General features: G+C 39.9%; 1 protein-coding gene across 1 annotated transcript in view; it reads left to right on the top strand.

Moving 5' to 3' along the window:
* The first annotated feature begins 682 nt into the window (after window positions 1-682).
* ZDHHC13 (zinc finger DHHC-type palmitoyltransferase 13) overlaps window positions 683-17197 on the top strand; it is a 55741-nt gene continuing 39226 nt past the window's right edge. The window contains exons 1-3 of the mRNA XM_044919221.1: window positions 683-781; window positions 14280-14425; window positions 17007-17129. Coding sequence (XP_044775156.1) covers window positions 755-781; window positions 14280-14425; window positions 17007-17129 — 296 coding nt within the window. The 5' untranslated portion in view covers window positions 683-754. The remainder of the gene's footprint in view (window positions 782-14279; window positions 14426-17006; window positions 17130-17197) is intronic.

The raw sequence follows: 17197 nt of genomic DNA, 5'->3' as shown, positions 1-17197 counted from the left end.
TCAGTCCACAAAAGGGCGTGGAGAATGCAAGTGGGGGGCTCTTGCCCAATCTTTCCCTAGCCTGAACAGTAAAACTCACATATTTTCTCTTTTGTATGAAGAAAACAGAGGTCCAGATGATGGCAGTGGCTCACTCAAGATCACAAAAGTGGGGAGTGGCAAATGTTTTAATAGTTAACATTTATTGACTCCTTACTATATGTCAAACACTGACTGAGGAGCTTTGCACGTTTTCTCTCATTTAATTCTCCTGACAATCTGTGAAGTAAGTACCCTTGTTTTTCCCCATTTCACAGATAAGGAAATGAAGTAAAATAAGAGACTTTCACAAGGTTAACTCGCTAGCTACTAGTAGCCAAGTCTGCATTTGCTCTCTGTAGGTGGTGGGGTGACTTTGGAATAACAGCCTGATCCTGGACCTGTGTGGGGGACTCGTTGAGGCGTGAAGGGCCGGTGGACGCCCACCCCTGCGAGCACTGCGCGGTCTTGGCCTGGGGCTGGAAGCACACGGCGGGGGCGGGCCAGGGGCGGGGCTTCCGACTCGCGGGTCCCCAGACGCTTCAGCGGAAAGTCCCGCCCCCAGCCTGGGAGCGCAGGGATTGGCTCTGCCGAGGGCGATTGGCGGCACTGGGCGCGACCGGGGCCGCGGCGGAGGCGGGGCCATAAGCAGGAAGTGGGAGTAAAGGCGGCTCGAGGCGAGCTGGCCTGCGGGTTGCTGCGGCCACTTTGCCGTGTCGTGGCCGCCAGTGGCGAGATGGAGGGGCCGGGGCTGGGCTCGCAGGTGAGTGCGGCCGGGTGCTGGCCGTTTTGGGGCGGGGAGAGCGGCGGCGGCCGTGGGGAGGAGGAGGGCGTAGGTGTGAGGCGGCTCCCAAGAGGGGCCTCCGGGGGCGGAGGGGCCTGGGCTGGGGAGGAGGAAGCATGGAGACTCCGAGAATGATGCTGGGAATTCTCTCCGAGCCGACCGGAAAGAAAGGGCGAGGACGTACGGGTGAGTGCCTTACGGGCCCTCCATCCTCCACGGTGGCCCAGGGCACCCCCTAGGGCCGGTACCTCGGTGCCCAGTAGAGACCGCTGAGGGGCCTGGGAAGGGAGTGTGGCCGCTCCTGGGAGAGGTGTCCGGTGACACGCCTGAGTTGGACCAGCCTGTCTTGACCTTGGCCTGGAATCCATGCAGTTCTCTTGATTTCTTTTTTTCGGTGGAGTTGCCTGGACATCTTCCTTCGCCCCACTCAGCCCTATTCCGGTTCTTGTTCCCACATCTTGCGTACTCCAAAGAACTGAGGCTGTTAGTTTAGTCTGGGGAAAAGGTGGGTGGAAAGAGGTACGTGATAGCTCTCTGCAGAACCCCAAAAGACGCTGTTCTGTGGAGGAGATACTACCAGAAGCCAGATGTAGTTCCAGAGAACAGAACGGGCCAGTGGGGGACGTTACAGGAGATAACAGGAGGACGTTCCGAGAGAAAAAGATTTTTGTCTTTTTTGCTTATGGCCCTTTTCCAGTTCCTAGAGTGCTGACAGGCATATTGTGGCTGTTCACTTAATATTTGTTGAATAAATGAAGAATATCCAGATTCTGCCAACATGTAGTGAGTGCTTAGCTTATGCCAGATGCTTTTATATGCATTATTTTATTACGGAATTGAAGCATCCTTGAGATGATATGATCTCCTTTTTACTGATGGGAAAACTGAAGCTGTCTCCAGTTGGAGTCAGTTAGGTAGATTTTCTGTCCTTAATGGGATCCAAGCAGTTTAAGATGACTGGATGAGTTAGCTTCTAAAAAAAAAGTCTTTCCATTCCTTAGAGTGTTTCTCATGCTCCCCCATTCCTGTCCTTCTTTCAACAGTCTGATGTAGGTTTAAGAGAAAGAATAAAACGTGGAGAATTTAAGTTGTTCTTATCATATTAGGTATTATAGCACTTTGACAGAAAAAAAAAAAAATTGCCAGCTGACTGGATTTTACAAAAGGGTGTAGAATCTTCACATGGAAACTATGTCTCCTTCTTTTTCTCTGAGTATCTCAAGGAAAAGTTGATAGGAGTAACTATCATATCTTAATTGCTGTCACTCATTTACAAAAGCCTTCAAGTACTTCAAGTCCACTCCCTCGTGCTGAAGGGAAGATATCCCTGCCCCAATTTCATGACAGATGGAGGAAGAGAATGATTCACAGGTTGAAATTAATGGGGCAAGGTAGAGTAGTCATTGTTCATAATAATTGTTGTTGTTAATAATAATATAATAATAATAATTGTTTGTTTTTCAGTAATAAAGATTTCACCTGTATATGGTGCTCTTCAGTTGGCAAAATATTTCCCCATTCTTGATCACTGTGACCCTATGAGGTGGGGAGAGATTGTTATTCTAGTCATTTGTTAAAAGTCAAATAGATGCTAAGTGATTGAGCCAAGACTTCATTCATTCTGCTAGGTGTTAGGCACTGTTACAGGTGCTGGAGATAAATCAGTGAATTTAACAGATAAAAGCATTCCTGCTCTGGTTGAATTTGGTTCTTCTGATTCCAGTTTCAGTGTTGTTGGGTTTTGCTGGAATTTGCTTATGTCATCTGGCCCCTTGTTTCCTCTGTGACCTCATTTTTTTTTTTACTACTATCTTGCTTGCTTAATCAACCCCAGCCACACAGGCCTTAAAACCTTTGTACTTACTCTTCACTCTGTCTGAAGTACTCTTTCCTCAAATACCCGCATGGCTTATTCCCCCACCGCTTTAAGGTTTTGATGCAAATGCCACCTCAGTGCGGCAACCTCTCCTTCTCATTACCACTACCAGCAACATTCCCTAGTCTCTTTTCTTCTTTTATATTTCTCCTCAGCAATTAATACCATTTAACATACTTTTTTGTTTTGTTTGTTGTCTCTTACCTTCCACTGAATATAAGTTCTATGAGGGCAGTGATTTTTTTTTATCAGTTGTGTTGACTGCTGTGTGCCTAGCATCTAGAACAGTGCCTAGCACTGGTGGGTACTCTGTAAACAATTGTCCAATGAATGAACTTGGAAACGGAACTCTGGCACTTCTGTTAATGTCATGAGAAATTTTAATGGTTATCTATTGGATTGCTCTTTGTTTTATTTGATAATCTGGCACGATAGTGACCCTCATAAGAGTTTGAATATGATTTTTTAGATCTTGAGTTTCTCTTTAATTAATGCCCACTGTAACTTTAACAGTACTTACTATTTAGAAAAAATTTTATGAGTCACGATATCTCTGTGTGAAAAATATTGTATGATCCCTTATCTCTTAAAATTGTTCTAGTTGTCTTTTCTTTCTTTCTTTTTTTAAGTGTTCTGGTTTTCTATTGCTGTGTAAAAACCACCCCAAAACATAGTGGTATAACACAGCCATTGTCATGTTCATGGACTGTGTGTCAGGAGTTTGGACAGGGCATAGCAGGGATGGTTTGTTTCTGCTCCACTGTGTCTGGAGCCTTTGCTAGAAAGACTCATAACCTGGGATACTTAATAGTTGGGGTTGGTATCATCTGATGATGTCCTCACTCACTTCTCTGGCAGTTGATGTTGACTTTTAGCTGGGACACCTACATGTGGCCCCAGGCCTCTGCACAGCATAGTGGCTAGGTTCCAAGCATGAGCATATCAAGAAACAGAAAGAGGAAGCTGCCAGTTTCTCAGTCCTGGGCCTGCAAACTGGTGGAACATCACTTTGCGGTATTTTATTAGTGAGGCAGTCACAGAGCTCAGATTTGAGAGGAAGGGACACAGACCCTCTCCTCTTAATGGAGAAGTATCAAAGAATTTAGGGACTCTATTATAAAAATCACCACAGATGTATCCATATCTCTCCTACATAATTTTCATAATATCTTGTTCTCCCCTGTGAAGGAGGGTATTCAGCTAGCTACATGTTTCTTTCTTGGTATCCTTTTTACTTTTTTTTTAATCTTGCCTGTTGTGTTCACTGCCATATCCTGTGTCTAGAGCAGTGCCTGGCACATAGAGGGCATTCAGTAAATATCTCATGAATGAATGAATGAATGAATGAATTGCAGCAGGAATTGTGTCTTATTCCCTAATTACCTCATACAGATCTTCATCGAGTTACAGAGGGGTTATATCCAATAAACCCGTCATAAGTTGAGAATGCATTTAATACACCTAACCTACTGAACATCATAGCTTAGCCTAGCCCACCTTAAACATGTTCAGAACACTTTAAATGAGCCTATAGTTGGGTAAAATCATCTAACACAAAGCTATTTTATAATAAAGTGTTTAGTATCTCATGTAATTTATTGAACACAGTATTGAAAGTGAAAGAGAATGGTTGTATTTGGGTATGCAATGCTTGGAAGTCTTTGTCAGTGCACATTTCAGTAATGACTGTTGTAACAGCTCCTCTTAGACCCATACAGCATTAACGTGGAAGGAACTTTATAGCTATATTAACCTGCTCCTTCCATTTTACAAATGTAAAAACTGAAGCCAAAAATAGGGTAGATGGTGAGCCGCCATCGTTCAGGCAGCATGGAATCTGAGACTTTGGCCTTGTTCTCAAGGGGTTTGCATTTCAACATGGTAAAAACGAAACAACTAGAGAATACTAAAAAAATAAATAAATGAAAAATAAATGGTTTTTTTGGTAACTGGAGAGTAATTTCTAAGAAGCATTTTTTAGTATCTTGACATAAACTTTGCTTCAGTCTTGGCGATGTTAAACATCTTTATGTGACTGTCTCCAAAGTTGACTTCCCAAAAGCAGGTCATTCCTTTTCTCACCTGTAGCTCTTGTAAAATTTTGGGAGGGTGTGATACCTAGAGCAAAGGAGAGAACGTAGAGCTGTGGTCTCTAAGCTGTTTTTTTTTTTTTTTTAAAGATTTTATTTATTTATTTATTTGAGAGAGAGAGAGAGAGAGCAGGAGATGGGGGAGGGTCAGAGGGAGAAGCAGACTCCCCACTGAGCAGGGAGCCCGATGCGGGATTCGATCCTGGGACTCCAGGATCATGACCTGAGCCGAAGGCAGTCGCTTAACCAACTGAGCCACCCAGGCGCCCCTCTAAGCTGTTTTGATCATGCGTTCAAATCAGTAAAACAGTTTTGAGCTTGCACCCCTAGAGTAAAACCCTACCATAATGTGAATGGGATCCCAAATTTTCATTTTTGTAAAGCATCATGTATTGTGAGATTAATGGATGATCAATGAAGCCTGCGCTAGAAGCTGGCCAGGATCTTGGCTCCAGACGCACAGTTGAAATCTCCCAGGTACTGACTGCAGTTTGTCGTGACTTGTTGGCAATTGAGCACGCTAACTTACACACTGATGGGATGATTTTGTGTCATGTGGTTGGCTGGGACTTTAAAAAGTTCAGCTTCCATCCATTTGAGGTACATGGGGGCTGGGGATAGGAGCCACTTGCCGAATTTGTATCGTCACAGGGCATGTTATTGTAAGATTTGGCAGTATGTTTCTAAATTATATTCATTGATTGATAGCTCAATATATACTCGTGATAAGATTTTGAATTAAAGATAATAAACAGAAACCTGTTTCAAATTACCCTTTTTGATAATTTTGATTGTTTTTGGAGGGAGGCTGGTTTTTTGTTAGATCACATTAAATTGTTTTTGTTTTTACTTCAGGTGATACTGAAGATACTCTGCATAGAAGTGTCAGCTTTGCCATTTTCTTGTTTGCTTGGACTTATGCTATTATTATTGTCCTACTTCTTGGCTTCTTTGTAGGAATCAGTTTAAGCCACTTATTTTGGGAGGGGTAACTTAGTTAAAGTTAGATAATTTCACTTGAAAATTAACTTACCCTCATGTATACTGCAGTATGCTGAAGGTCCCCCTGTCAAGCCCTCTGGGTGGTAGAACTTTTACTCTGCCCCCAGGTCACCTTGTAAACAGACTGTAAGGAGTGACTTGCTTGACAAATGAAGAGAGGCTGGCAGTGCTAAAATAAGTAAAGCTTAAAGAACCGGATTTGTAAATTTTTGTGATGTTCCCCCCTCCTTTTTTTTTTAAAGATAAAAGTCATAATAGAAGCTTTAACGTGTTCTCCCATTACCCAGTGGGTCACTGCATATATGGCCTTGAGTGGCCTTGCCTGGCTTTGGAGACCACTGACTTCGAAAACAGGCTTTGAGTTTGTATATAATTTTTTAGGTTTTACTCTGATTTGGATTTTGGCAAAAAATGATGACGTGAACAGAAGGTACCTCCTGTTCTTTAGTCTTTACCACCCATTTTTGCCCCTTGATCACATGTTGCCTTCCATTATCATTTTACTCTGTTTGTCTCTATTAGATTCTATTAGACTCAGACTCCTGGAGGATAGACTCCCATGGCTTTCGTGCTTCTAGCATAACACTTTGTACACCATAAGTACACAATAATTGCTGAAAAAACAAATGCTCCTAATTGTGGATATTCTTTACATTGAAAGATGTAATCTTCAACTTTCTACATGAAAAATGAAGCTGATGTCCTTAATGCTTTAAGGCATTATGAGAAGCAACAAATTGGTATCTGTGGAATGTGTCAATTTTCTGTGATGAAAAATCTGTTTAAAAACAAAGGGTTAATCTTCTTAACATAACAAATGGGAAAAGATATACCAGCCAACTAGGAAAACAGTAGACTATGAAAAAGGAGTCCACAAAAGAAAAACATGAGAGCCAGTAAACATAACGAACACACTCAGATTCATTAGCAACAAGGGGCATGCAGATGAAAAACAAGATGCCATTTTTTAGCCATTGGATTGGCAAGACTGTAACATGATTGAGAATGTTCAGTTATGGAAAGGTTTGTAGGGAAAAAAGAACATTTACATCCTTGCTGTTTGGTGTGTGAAATGGGGAAAATAGTTGCCCAGTATCTATTTACGTTTAAATGCATATATTTTCTGACCTAGTCCTCCTTTGGGGAATCAATGCTGTAGAATGGACAGGGATTCGTTGTAGCATTCTTTATAGAAGTGAAGGCTGAAATCAGCCTGCATCTCTGCAACAGCACCAGGTATAGGGGCGCTGACCCCCCACAAAGTTAAAAAATCCGTCTGTAGCTTCTGCTCCCTAAAAACTCAACTAATACCTGCTTTTGACCAGAAGCCTTACTGATAACATGAAGAGTTGATTAACACATATTTTGTATGTTATATGTATTATATTCTGTATTCTTACAGTAAAGTAAGCTAGAGAAAAGAAAATGTTAAGAAAATCATAAGAGAAAATACATTTCAGTACTACACTGTATTTATCAACAGACATCTCTGTGTATGTGGGCCCATGTAATTCAAACCCATGTTGTTCAAGGGTCAACTATTTATACATTGAGGTGTAGGATACACCAAACTCCTAATAATAGTACCTCTATTGCTGCAAGATTGGAAGGAAAATAGTCCGAATTTACTTACCCTTTGTTCACTTTTATATTGCTAGATCTTTAAAATGGATGTGAATCATAATTAAAAAAATTAATGTTGATGTAAAAAGTAGATTGATCACTCTGTCAATTTTAACTCCATCTGCTATTTACTGATACTCTAACTGATTTAAGTTCAGGACTACCCAGACCTTTATTAAAAAATAGGTTGTCCTTGATCCTCAAGGTAGAAATTTAAGAATTAAAAAAAAAAAAGAAGTTGAATTGTCACAAGAGGTGGGGGGAAAGACCTTAAATTATAGTAATTCTGAGTATAGTTCAACTCTTCCTCAGCAGCTAGTCTTTCCAGTTGCGTGTAATTATAATTGCTGTGATATGATGAAAAGAATCCTAAAGTAATGTTCTTATTTATGTTTTAATCTAACTACCTATATGTTTATTTTTAGCTGTGTGTGTGTATGCTTGTGTGTAAAGATTGTCAAGTAGGGGGGAGGTTGAATTCACCAGATAAAGCAGAACTTAACCTATTCAAAAGAGCATTTGTGGTTCTGGTTCTGAGTAAGATGGAGTAAGCACCCTCCACCCTGCCTATCCCACTGAAGGCACTGGGCAGAATATAAGTAGCAGCTATTTAAGGATTCTGAAAAGTAAATTGTAGCAGGGAGATTGGGGGGAAAGACCAGAATTCAACAAACCACTGAACCAGGAGCTAATTTACGTGTTTGTTTTGTTTTTTCCCACTGGGTCCCCTTCCCTGTTCCCCGCCACGCCTGAACTTGAACCATGGAGGTGAGCATCAGTGCAGACAGAGCGCTCCAGGAGAAGCCCTCTAGTTCAAGTTCAAGGGACAAGAATGAGGTCTCCTGGCAGCACAGGCACCTGAAACTCTGTGGGAGGAGAACTTCCTCTTTGAACAGAGGAGTTGCGGTGCCAAGACAGCTGTTCTTAAAAGTGACACCCAAAGCATGATCCATAAAAGAAAAAAATTGCTAAATTGGACTTCATCAAAATTGGAAATTTGGGACTTTAAGGGGAAGATAAGCTACAGCCTGGGAGAAAATATTTGCGAATCTAGACACAAAGGACTTGTGTCTGGAATGTATAATGTTAAGAACTCTCAAAACTTAACAGTAAGAAAACAAAGAGCCCAATTAAAAAAATGGGTAAAAGACAATTCACCAAAGAAGATATACAGCTGGCAAATAAGCACATGAGAAGATACTCAACTTCAGCTATTAGGGATATGCAAATTAAGACCGTGATGAGATACCGCTACCTATTATACTGACCATACCAGATGCCGGTGAGCATGGAGAGCAGTTGGAACTCTCATACCTTGCTAGTGGCAATGCAGAGTGGTACAGCCACTCTGGAAAATAGTTTGGTGATTTCTTATAAATTCAACATACACTCACCAGATGGCCAAGCAGTCTCACTCTTAGAGAAGCAAAAACATATGTTCATACAAAAGGTTTGTACATGAATATTTATAGCAGCTCTACTTAAAATTGCCAAAAGCTGGAAACAACTTGCCTGGGTTGTTTGAATGGATAAACTGTGATACATTCATATTATGGAATACTATGCAGCAGGGAAATAACTATGAATAACCCAGAACCACTTGAATGAGTCTCAAAAAGCTTATGTTAAGTGAAAGAAACCAGTCTTAGAAGATTATATGCTGTATAATTCCATTATATGACCCTCTGGGAAAGATGAAACTAGTGATGAAGAACATATCAGTGATTGCCAGGAGTTGAGGTATGGGGAGGGTGTTGACCACAAAGCAGTATCCCAGCAGAGTTTCTTGAGGTGTTGGAATTGTCCTGTATCTTGATTTTGGTGGTGGTTATACAATTCTATATGCAGTGTGTTAAAATTCATAGAACTACATACCAAAAAGTCGATTTTATTGTAAGTTAACTTAAAAGAAGAAAAAAGCATTGCCCCTTCAGTAAACCCATTGAGGGGCTATAGACTTATTTCAGTAAAACTATCATTTCTTAAACCTTTTTTGGAACTCCTGGGGAATTGACTTAGGCACATTCTTTTAAATATCTTCAACTTTTCTATTTCTAATGTGTATCCTTTGAGGATGGTGTTTTGTTTTTGTTTTGTCTGTAAACAGTGAAAAGTTGTTCAGAGAGACAGGTCTGATGAATAAGGTGGGTGAAGGCTGGGTAACAACTTAATGGTAAAGAACGAGGGGATGGGGATGCCTGGGTGGCTCAGTCGGTTAAGCGGCTGCCTTCGGCTCAGGTCGTGATCCCAGGGTCCTGGGATCGAGTCCCACATCGGGCTCCCTGCTCAGCGGGGAGCCTCCTTCTCCCTCCGCCGTTCTCCCTGCTTGTGCTCTGTCTCTCTCTCTGACAAATAAATAAATAAAATCTTTAAAAAAAAAAAAAAGAACGAGGGAATGATTAATTAGCCAATTTCGATTTCTAGGAATGGTTTGCTAGATATTTGATGTGAACTTCCCCCCCTTGAACTAAAAATGCTGGGTATGGTATTTTATTACTATTTTTTAAGGATTTTATTTATTTGAGGGAGAGAGAGCGCATGTGTGCGTGCATGCATGTGCATGAGTGGGGGGAGGGGCAGAGGGAGAGGGAGATCTGAGAGAATCCCAAGCAGACTCCCCGCTGAGTGCAGAGCCCAGCCTTACGCAGGGCTCCATCTCAAGACCCTGAGATCCTGACCTGAGCCGAAATCAAGATTCGGATGCTTAACAGACTGAGACACCCAGGTGCCCCAGTATTTTATATTTTTGATGCTATTGTAAATCTTATCAAAGATTCCTTAGATCTCCTATATGTGATCATGTTGTCTACAAATAAAGATGGACTTGCTTCTTTTCTAATCCATATGCATTTTGCTTCTGTTCCTTACTCTATTCTGTCTAGGACTTCAGTGCAATGTTGATTAGAAGGACCTGGCTGGCTTGGTCCTTGGTGCATGGGACTCTTGATCTCAGGAGTGTGAGTTTGAGCCCCACGTTGGGCAGAGAGAGAACCTACTTTAAAAAGTGGTGGTAGTGAGCATCCTTGCCTTGTTTTCAGTCTTTAGAGTTAAAGCATGCAGTCTTTTGACACGAAGTGTGTGGTAGCTGTAGATTTCTTACAGTGTACCTCTTTATCAGGTTGAAGAAGTTTCATTCTTTCCCTGGTGTGCCAAGAATCTTTATCCAAGAGTTTTTATTATGCATGGGTGTTGCATTTTGTCAACTGCTTTATTCTACTGAAATGAGTATATGCTTTTTTCCCCTTTATTCTGTTAATATGGGGAGTCACTTGATTTGTTTTAAAGTGATTAAGCTTGGTCGTAATATATATTATTCTTTTTACATATTACTTGGTACACTTTGCTAATATTTTGTTTAAGGATATTTGTATCTATGTTTATGAAGGATATTGAATCTGTAGTTATTTTTTTGTTTTGTTTTTTTACTTGTAATGTCTGTTGATTTTAGTATCAGGATAATGCTGCTTCCTAAAATGAGCTGAGAAGCATTTTCTATAATTTCTGAAGGAGTTGGTAGCCTTTAAGTATTTTGATAGAGTTCAGCAGTTAAAGGTTATATGGGGTTGGGGTTATTTTGTTTTGTTTTTTTAATGGAAACTTTTAAAATTATTAATTCAGTTTCTTTAATAGCTAAAGTGCTACTCATGTCTTTTTAAGCCCGTTTTGATAACTTGTGACTTTTGAAGTATTTGTGCATTCATTCCATCTAGGTTGAATTTATTGACATAAAGATATTCACAGTATTGCCTTATTACCCTTTTAATTTTCATAGGCTCTTGTAGTGATAGCCCCTTTTTAAGCTTGCTGTTTGTCATTGACATCTTCTTTCTTGATCAGTTTGACTAGAGATTTATCAATTTTATTGATTTATTCTTTACAAAGAACAAGTTTTTATTTTCAGTGATTTTCTACATTGTTTTTCTTATATTTCATGAATTTCTTCTATATTTACTGCTTTCTTTATTCTATGTTGATTTTTTAAAAAGGTTTTATTTATTTATTTGAGAGAGCGAGCATGAGAGGGGGGGAGGGTCAGAGGGAGAAGCTGACTCCTGCTGAGCAGGGAGCCCGATGCGGGACTCATCCAGCATCACAACCTGAGTGGAAGGCAGTCGCTTAACCAACTGAGCCACCCAGGTGCCCCCTGTCTACGTTGATTTTAATTTTCTTTCTCTAGATTCTTTTTTTTTTTTGAAGACTTATTTTCAGAGAGAGAGAGCACATGCACAAATGGTGGGTGGGGGGCATAGAGGGGGAGGGAGAGAGGGAGAGCATATCCAGCAGACTCTGCACTGAGCATGGAGCCTGGCGTGGGGCTCGATATCATGACCCTGAGATCATGACCTGAGCCAAAATCAAGAGTCTGACACTTAACTAACTGAGCTACCCAGGTGCCCCTCTTTCTCTAGATTCTTTTCTTTTTTTTTTTTATTAAGATTTTATTTATTTATTTGACAGAGAGTTAGGGAGAGCAGGAACATAAGCAGGGGGAGTGGGAGAGGGAGAGGCAGGCTTCCCGCTGAGCAGGGAGCCCGATGCAGGACTCGATCCCAGGACCCTGGGACCATGACCTGAGCCGAAGGCAGACGCTGAACGACTGAGCCACCCAGGAGCCCCATGTATGCTTTTATATTTAAAGCAGGTTTCTTGTAGACAACCTATAGTTGTAGTATTTTTGTTTTGTTTTTTAAAATCCACTCTGACAATCTATGAATTTTTTTTTTTTAGATCATTTGCACTTAACATGATTATCAATATGGTGATTAGGTGAAAATATTATCATCTTGTATGTTTTTCTTTTTCTTTTTCTTCTCTGTTCTTTGTTCCTTTTTTCCTTCTTGTCTTGCCTTTTTTATTTTATTTTTTTTAAGATTTTTTATTTTTTAAAGATTTATTTATTTATTTATTTGACAGAGACACAGCGAGAGAGGGAACACAAGCAGGGGGAGTGGGAGAGGGAGAAGCAGGCTTCCCGCCGAGCAGGGATCCCGATGCGGGGCTCGGTCCCAGGACCCCGGGATCATGACCTGAGCCGAAGGCAGACGCTTAACTGACTGAACCACCCAGGCGCCCCATATTTTTGTTCTTTTTTTTAAAAAGATTTTATTTATTTATTTTAGAGAGAGCACAAACGGGGGTGGGGAGAAGAGGGAGAAGCAGACTCCCCGCTGAGGAGGGAGCCCAATGTGGGGCTCTATCCCAGGACCCTGGGATCATGACCTGAGCCGAAGTCAGGTGCTTAACTGACTGAGCCACCCAGGCGCCCCTTTTCTTGCCTTTTTAAAAAATATTAATTGGGTGTCTTTAGCATTTTATTTTGTCTCTACTCTTAGCCTATTACTTATGCCTTTTTAGAGGTTGCCCTTGGGTTAACATTATACACTTTATCACTGCCTACCTGCAAATACTATTATAGTATCTTATAACTATTATAGCATCTTTTACAAGTACACTTACAAGTATACTTCCATTTCTCTACTTTCATCAAGAAATTAAAAAATGAGAGAAAGTCTGTTATGTTTACGCACATAATTGTACATATTTAAAGGTACTCTGTTCTGTTGTATTGTTTTAGATTGCCATCTGGTATTATTTTCATTTAAGCCTGAGGAACTTCTTTTATCATTTCTTTTAGTATAAGTTTGCTGGCAATTTTCTCATCTTTTATTTGTCTGAAAAAGTGTGTATTTCACCCCCATTTTTGAAGAATAGTTTTGCTGGTGTTTCAGGTTTGCAATTCTCTCAGCTCTTTAAAGCTGTGTTTTGTGTTCTGGCTTGCACTTACTGATAAGAAGTCTGAATTCATTCTTATCTTTGTTCTTTTGAACATAATGTTTCTTTTCCCTTAGGCTGCTCTTAAAATTATCTCTTTGGCTTTGGCTTTTAGTGATTTGATTATAATATGCCGTCATGTACAGTTTTGAGGTTTATCCTGCTTGGGTTTGTTGAGTTTCTAGGAGCTGTGGGTTTATAATTTTCACCAAATTTGGAAGATTTTGGCTATTGTTTGGTCCAAATATATATATATTTGATATATAATACATACATTAGAGAGGAAGCTTGCACGCATGAGCCAGGGGTGGGAGGGGGGAGGGGGAGGGAAAGAGAGAATAAGAGAATCTTAAGTAGGGGCGCCTGGGTGGCTCAGTCGTTAAGTGTCTGCCTTCTGCTCAGGTCATGATCCCAGGGTCCTGGGATCAAGCCCCGTATCCGGCTCCCTGCTTGCGGGAAGCCTGCCTCTCCCTCTCCCACTCCCTCTGCTTGTGTTCCCTCTCTCGATGTGTCTCTCTCTATCAAATAAATAAATAAAATCTTAAAAAAAAAAGAATCTTAAGTAGGCTCCACGCTCAGCAAGGAGCCCAACGTGGGGCTTGATCTTACAACCCTGAGATCATGACCTGAGCCCAAATCAAGAGTTGGATGCTTAACTGACTGAGACACCCAGGCGCCCCAGTCAAATATTTAAAAGCATTTCCTCCTCCTTTCCTGGGAGTTATACATATTCAAGAACTTGATTTATTGGGAGGTTAGGGGGTATCCTTAGGGTGTGTCTGCCACAACTTCCCAAAGCAGAGGCCTGGTGACCTTCCCACTGTGTCAGTATCCATTACCCTCCACCTACTACAGGTAGTACGGTCCATTTGTGCCTTTGCAGGTGATCTTTGTTTTATGACAAAATATATAATTTGGAATTTTCTCATAATAAGCATCTCATCTTAGTGAATAGAATTAAGATGAAAATCTTCCCTAGGATATACCTGTAAGACTGAAAGAAATTCTAATTTAATGACATAGATACAGTTGACAGTAGCAAATGCTTCCTTATGTAATTGAATGTGACATTAATTCTCCTACTATGCTTTGTCAGATTACTCTTACTCTTCAGTGCAGGAATCACAGCCATGGCCCCCACCCTCCAGGATTTGGTCGACATGGAATCTGTGCATCTGAAAGCAAAGAACTTGCCAAAGCGAGAGAAGCTCTTCCTCTTATAGAGGACTCTAGTAACTGTGACATTGTAAAAGCTACTCAGTAAGTCTCCCCAGTGTTTCATTTTATCCTGTGTTCTGTTGAATTATAATAACATTTGTGCATTTCATGGCATCCCAGTGTATACCTTCCTCACTTCATACTTTTAGCGCTAGCATGTTTGTCCTACCAACATCAGAGCACTTAATGCAGTGCACCTTATTAGCTGTTGATTACCAGTCTCTCCCATTAAATCATGAGCAGCTTCTTAGCAAATGCATGTCGTTTTTATCCTTGTCGTCCCAGTGCTTTTGCATAGTTCTTGTCATGTATCAGGTGCTGAATAAATCTTTGTTGAGTGAATGAATGATTATAAATGATACTAAAACTATGAGTTTGAAACACAAATCTGAGTTTTTAAAAACGTACTACAACCTAAATAGGTCAACAGAATGGAAAAATATCAGCTCACACATTTATGGATATTTTAAACAATTATTTATTGAGTACTTTCTATGTACCTATTGTACTGGGTGCACTGGAAGAAAGTTGGTAAAGTAAAATAGGTTTTCTGACCACTTGAAACGTACAGCGGGTTATTTGCTTGCACTGAAAATGAAAGTATGTTTTGAAAGTTTCGCCTTAAGATCTCCATATGTGGGTATGTGCATTAAATCAGTCCTAACATTTTCACCCTCATGGATCTCACTGTTCATTAACATCCACCCCACCTCTTGCCATTGAACGTATTTTGAAATATTTTGTCTCTCAGACTACATTAATTGACTACTACATTTTCTTAGTAATCAAATACAAATCTGCCCATCAGAGCTTCTAATCAACTTATAAGGAACTAATGTTATCACACTAACTTGATACAGTTCTGTCAAAAGCAAAGATGTTTGGTGATTAATTAGCCTGTTAAGCCTTAACAGAGACTAATGTGTTATTTATGATAAAAAATAATCGACGGTTATTTGAGTATTCTAATTATTAATTTATATGAACTCTAGAGGCCCTTGGAACTGCTACTTTAGGTGAATATTATTTGATATTATTTATATTCTTGTGTTTATATGAAGGTAAGAGTGTTCTTAAGGTAAATATTTGCTTTAATTAGCATAGAAGCGTTTAAATGTTTATCTGCTGCCAGTAAAGCTCTGTTATAATAAATGTAAGAAATTAGGCTACATTCACAGGGAATCTCAGTAAAAACTCACATTTTATATCTTTCCTAAAATTTCCTTCAGATCTTGGACCTTCTTAAGTGGTTGTGGGAATATCATTAGGTAGTATTTGGAAAGGGCAAAAGAGAACTAGGATAAGTACATTCTCTAAATTACTAAAATCTCAATGTGTACTCTTATATTTCTCACATAAAGGGAGTATTTTTCAGTAAAATGTTAAAGTTGACATTTAAAACTTGGAGAATATGAATATATGTATCATTATGTATCTCTTATTACTATTTTCACGTAGCATTGTCAAACAGGTATCTCTATCTTAAAAAGTGCCATGACAGACTGATAAGCACACACATTTTGGTAAGGCAGAAATTATTTAATCTAAAATGTGATTTTGACCCTTGAGGGCCTGTTGAAGCATTCGGGTCCCTCTAAATGGAAATAAGTTTCAAAGAAAGTGCTAAATGGTCTGTTGGGGACTTAATAGTTACTGTTAGAAAGAAATAAAGCTAATGAATGATTTTAAAAATTACTATAGCATTAAAAAGAGACATTTCTCATTCTGATAGTCCGTTAAATAACCCTCTTCAATATTCCTCCAGTCCGTCCCTCCCTTTTCCATCTCTTAGTTTAGGTTCTCATTGCCTCTCACCTGTATATCTATACAAGAGTCACCCTCTTCTAATTAACTCCCATTCCACCACTAATGCGACCTTTCTTAAAACTCAAAGTGTGTGTGCTTTCCTCTTTAAAACCTTCAGTGGCTTCCCTTTGAGCTAAGAAGTCTAAACTCATAGCATGGCCTAGAAGGTCCACGCAGTCTTCGCCTACCTCTTCTAGCCTTGTCTCTTGCCATTCCCTTTCTTTATGCTTAATGCTTCTGCCATGCTAACTTGCTTATATTTCTCTGAACATCATGCAGTTTCACATCTCTGATTTTTGTCCATGCTATTTCCTCGGCCTCAGATACCCTTCCTTCGGCCTATGAGACAGCTCACATATATCATGCTTCATCTCCTTCAGGAAGGGCTAATCTTTCCTTTCTTTACTGTAACTATACCATGTCTACATTGTATTGTTGAATTTATCCCATTCCTACTTTGCTGTCTCTCTCCCATGTTAAGGGATAGGATTGTAGTCAGGGATCAGCACTATGCATTTCTGGCATATAGTAGAGGATAAAATGAAATTTATTGAAGGGAGGGGAAATGTGAATGTTGAAGTTTAGTTAAGAAAATCAAGTTCAACTCCCAAATGGGTTGGTCTGATCAGTTAGAAAATAAGGTTTATTTTTGTTGTTTACAAGGCTTAACAATATGCTCTCTGTGTACATCTCTGTTAATTACTGTATTTCTGTCTCAACTGAAAGACAGATTGGATAAAGATGTGATGAAGAAATTTTGGTATTTGAAATTATTTTAATGGTATCAATTATGCTTTTTTTTTTTTTCTTATTTGAGATACGGGATTTTTGAACGTTGTAAAGAGTTGGTAGAAGCAGGATATGATGTCAGGCAACCAGACAAAGAAAATGTATCGCTTCTTCATTGGGCTGCTATTAACAACAGGCTGGATCTTGTAAAGTAAGATGGGATATATGTGTGTTAATTAAGTGTGTATTTGTTATTCTAGACCTCTCTTCATTTGTCTT

The sequence above is a fragment of the Neomonachus schauinslandi genome, chromosome 11 (genome assembly GCF_002201575.2).
Source record: "Neomonachus schauinslandi chromosome 11, ASM220157v2, whole genome shotgun sequence".
In the NCBI taxonomy this organism is placed as follows: domain Eukaryota; kingdom Metazoa; phylum Chordata; class Mammalia; order Carnivora; family Phocidae; genus Neomonachus; species Neomonachus schauinslandi.
Note: the sequence above shows the minus strand (reverse complement) of the source record. Positions and strands in the feature narration are given on the sequence as shown.